This window comes from Lolium rigidum, chromosome 2 (assembly GCF_022539505.1).
Source record: "Lolium rigidum isolate FL_2022 chromosome 2, APGP_CSIRO_Lrig_0.1, whole genome shotgun sequence".
Taxonomy (NCBI): Eukaryota; Viridiplantae; Streptophyta; class Magnoliopsida; order Poales; family Poaceae; genus Lolium; species Lolium rigidum.
In genome coordinates, this window is record NC_061509.1 from 9,449,756 (window position 1) to 9,453,258 (window position 3,503).

General features: G+C 55.1%; 1 protein-coding gene across 1 annotated transcript; it reads left to right on the forward strand.

Moving 5' to 3' along the window:
* Positions 1 to 1,500: 1,500 nt before the first annotated feature.
* Positions 1,501 to 3,263, forward strand: LOC124685936 (berberine bridge enzyme-like Cyn d 4). Its single transcript, XM_047219958.1, has 2 exons — positions 1,501 to 3,090; positions 3,142 to 3,263. The coding sequence occupies exon 1, from the start codon at positions 1,522 to 1,524 to the stop codon at positions 3,079 to 3,081; it is 1,560 nt and encodes a 519-aa protein (XP_047075914.1). The 5' UTR covers positions 1,501 to 1,521; the 3' UTR covers positions 3,082 to 3,090; positions 3,142 to 3,263.
* The last annotated feature ends 240 nt before the right edge of the window (positions 3,264 to 3,503 follow it).

Genomic DNA, 3,503 nt, shown 5'->3' on the forward strand with positions numbered 1-3,503 from the left:
TGCAGAAACTTTCAAGTATTAGGGGAAACCGTAAAAAAAAATCAAGAACTTCACAGATTGATAGCATGCAAACAATACCAGAAAGTTATTTTTGGTTCCGATCTATACAAACTATGTGGAACATGTAGTTGATGGCCAAGATGGAGACAAGGTAATGAAGATGGTGCACCCTGCGTCGATGATTCATTGGTGTAGATGATGGCAATGATTTCCCCGCTTGGAGGTAGAAGCAACAAGATATGTCTCTAGCTGAGTAGGAGAAGACTTCCGAGTGACTCCAAAGAGATACCCCCTCGAAGATGACGAAGAGATACAAAAAAGGGAAACCACCAGGAGGTGCCCGTGGGTCCTACACGCCAGGGAGTGTGCCACCTAGGCCTAGGCGAGTTTACTTGCCTCGTCGGTCCCTAGTGACCCACCAGCTCTCGGGCCTCGATCTAGCCGAGTCTTCCCTCGGTATGAGATTTCATTTGCTATTGGGATTTTTTACATGGATATATGCATTGACCTTGTCAGGCCTTCCATCGATGCCACCATTACGTCAAACAACATCACCACTCTGTGTGTGTCCAACATCACATGTCCATCGCCGATACCACTCCGAGACTCGTTGTCTTCGATGCGCTAGAAACAACACCGCTCCAGCACATAACCATCCACTTCTCCCTCAGGGCGATGCATGCATCCAATATTGATGACCCAAGGTTGGAACTATGTAGGAGAGCCGCCATCATACAATCCATGGGTCTAGGGTTTTCCTCGGAGGGTAGCGGAAGGTGCTGGGAGCTTCACCTCAATGATGGCTCAAGCACGAAGACATCACCAACACCGGCTCCGGCCAAACGCCGAAACCTAGGGTATTCACTCGGATATACCACACCAAAACTCCATCCAGCAACATGTACATCGGACCGACCACCCTCAGAGTCTTGTCATCGAAGAAGCCGACCCACACCAAGCCCCATCCTCCAACGTCGGAGCCTCGACATAGGGAGAGAACTGCCTATGCCGTCGGCCGACGAAGAACTCAACCGGGGACTTCCGCGTCACCGGCCCAGATCCGTCACCATGCAAAATTGGGGGCCGCCGCAAGCGAGAGCACCCAGCCTACGCCGTTGGCCGCGCGTGCTTCGTCTGTTGGCGCGTCCTCAGACGGCGCCGTGGCGAGATGGGGAGGGAGGGAAGGTGGTGCCAGGGTTTCGTGGGGTGGACGGCGGAGTCTGAATAATTGTTGGATGATACTATGACTATTAAATTTTCTCATCCAATCAATTATCTATACGCGTATCGATCACATGGGAATAGTTGAAGGGGATTTGTGCATGTAGCTAGGGCCGGCGGCTAATGAATTCGTATGCCGGCAGGTCTTATTAACTCGAGTCGTACAGTCGTACTGCATCTGCCACGCAAGGCACATGATTATCCAATCAATGAGCAACCAGCGAGGACGCGTAGTATACATATATGAGCATTAGCTAGTTGTCTACCCAAGCACAAGTCTCTCGCCGCAGGAAGCAGAAGATGGCTATGCTCAGACGCTTAGCACTCGCGTTCTTTCTGAGCTGCTTCTCATGCTCGGTTTCTTCCCTAGCTTCCTCTGATGATTTTCTCCAATGCCTAGCCAAGAAGATACCTAGCGAGCTTGTTTACAAGCAGAGCTCTAGCGACTTCACCGATGTGCTGGTCTCCTCCATCAGGTTCCCCAATTTCTTCACCAACACCACGGTGAGGCCGCTCTGCATCGTGACCCCGACCGACGCCGGCCACGTCCAGGCCGCCGTGCTCTGCGGCTGCCGGTATGGCGTGCGCCTCCGCGTGCGCAGCGGCGGCCACGACTACGAGGGCCTGTCGTACCGGTCGGTGCGGCCCGAGGTGTTCGGGGTGGTCGACCTCGCCAAGCTCCGCTCCATCAGCGTCAAAGAGTCCGAGTCCACCGCTTGGGTCGAGTCCGGCGCGACCATCGGGGAGCTCTACTACGCCATCGGGAAGAACAACTCTGAGCTCGCGTTCCCGGCCGGCGAGTGCCCCACCCTCGGCGTGGGCGGCCACTTCAGCGGCGGAGGCGTCGGCATGCTGATGCGCAAGTACGGCCTCTCCATCGACAACGTCGTCGACGCGAAGCTGGTCAACGCCAAGGGGGAGCTCCTCGACAGGGCCGGCATGGGGGAGGACCACTTCTGGGCCATCCGAGGCGGCGGCGGCGAGAGCTTCGGCATCGTGCTCTCGTGGAAGATCCAGCTCTTGCATGTCCCACCGACGGTGGCGGTTTTCAGCATCTCGAAGACTCTTGACCAGGGTGCCGTAGACATCGTTACCAGATGGCAAGTCGTTGGGCCATCACTCCCCGACGACCTCACCATGAGGGTCAAAGTGCAGGGGCAGGAAGCCACGTTCCTGGCCGTGTACCTCGGCACGTGCAGCTCGCTCGAGTCCACGATGGGCCGCGAGTTCCCGGAGCTCAACATGACGAGCGCTGACTGCCGGCCGATGACCTATCTCGAGTCCACGGCCTTGTCCTTCACCACCTTGGCCAACATCGGCACCCCGGAGGAGGTGCTTTTGAACAGGACCAGCAGCCTGGACATCTCCGTCGAGGGCAAGTCCGACTACGTCCGGCGCCCCATCTCCAAGGACGCCTGGAACGACATCTTCTCCTGGTTCAAGATGAACGGCTCCGGGCTCATCATGCTGGAGCCCCACGGCGGCTTCATCGGCAGCGTCCCCAACGCCACCACGCCGTACCCGCACCGCGACGGCGTCCTCTACGTCATCCAGTACCTCGTGTTCTGGCCAGGGGCCAATGGCGCCACGGCGCAGACATGGCTGCACGACTTCTACGACTTCATGGGGCAGCACGTGACCGCGAACCCGAGGGAGGCCTACGTCAACTTCCGGGACCTGGACATCGGACAGAACGCGGTGGTCGACGACGTGAGCACGTTCGAGAGCGGCCAGGTGTGGGGCGAGCGCTACTTCATGGGCAACTTCCGTAGGCTCGCCATGGTGAAAGCTCAAGTGGACCCGACGGACTACTTCAGAAACGAGCAGACCACACCGCCGCTGCTCCACCGACGCATGTGAGCAGAGTTGCTAGCTTGCAAGAGACTTAATTCGATCCTTTTTAGTACTCCTTGGTAGTGACTAGTCGGTGTTAATTTACATTCCTGACCGACTAAAGCATTATCAAGTTGTAAGACCGCTTAATTACTTTCCTGAATGAATGATGTATAATAAAGTTGTACCAGTTGGCTGGATTGCGACAACATGTATATGTTACATAGAGTAGTCAGCATGAATGCTTATATTTCTCCACACAAAAAAGAGGGAGGATGATACCTTATCGAGGGGACAATGATAGGCCAGCCATCGCATATGGCGTCTATTACTTTGCATCAACTACCGATATATTTGTATTATCGACCTACCGATTAATTTGTATCATTTGTTACAACCTGCGAACGTAAGGTGCTCTGTCTCCACGCTTAGTTTTTTTATAAAGAGAA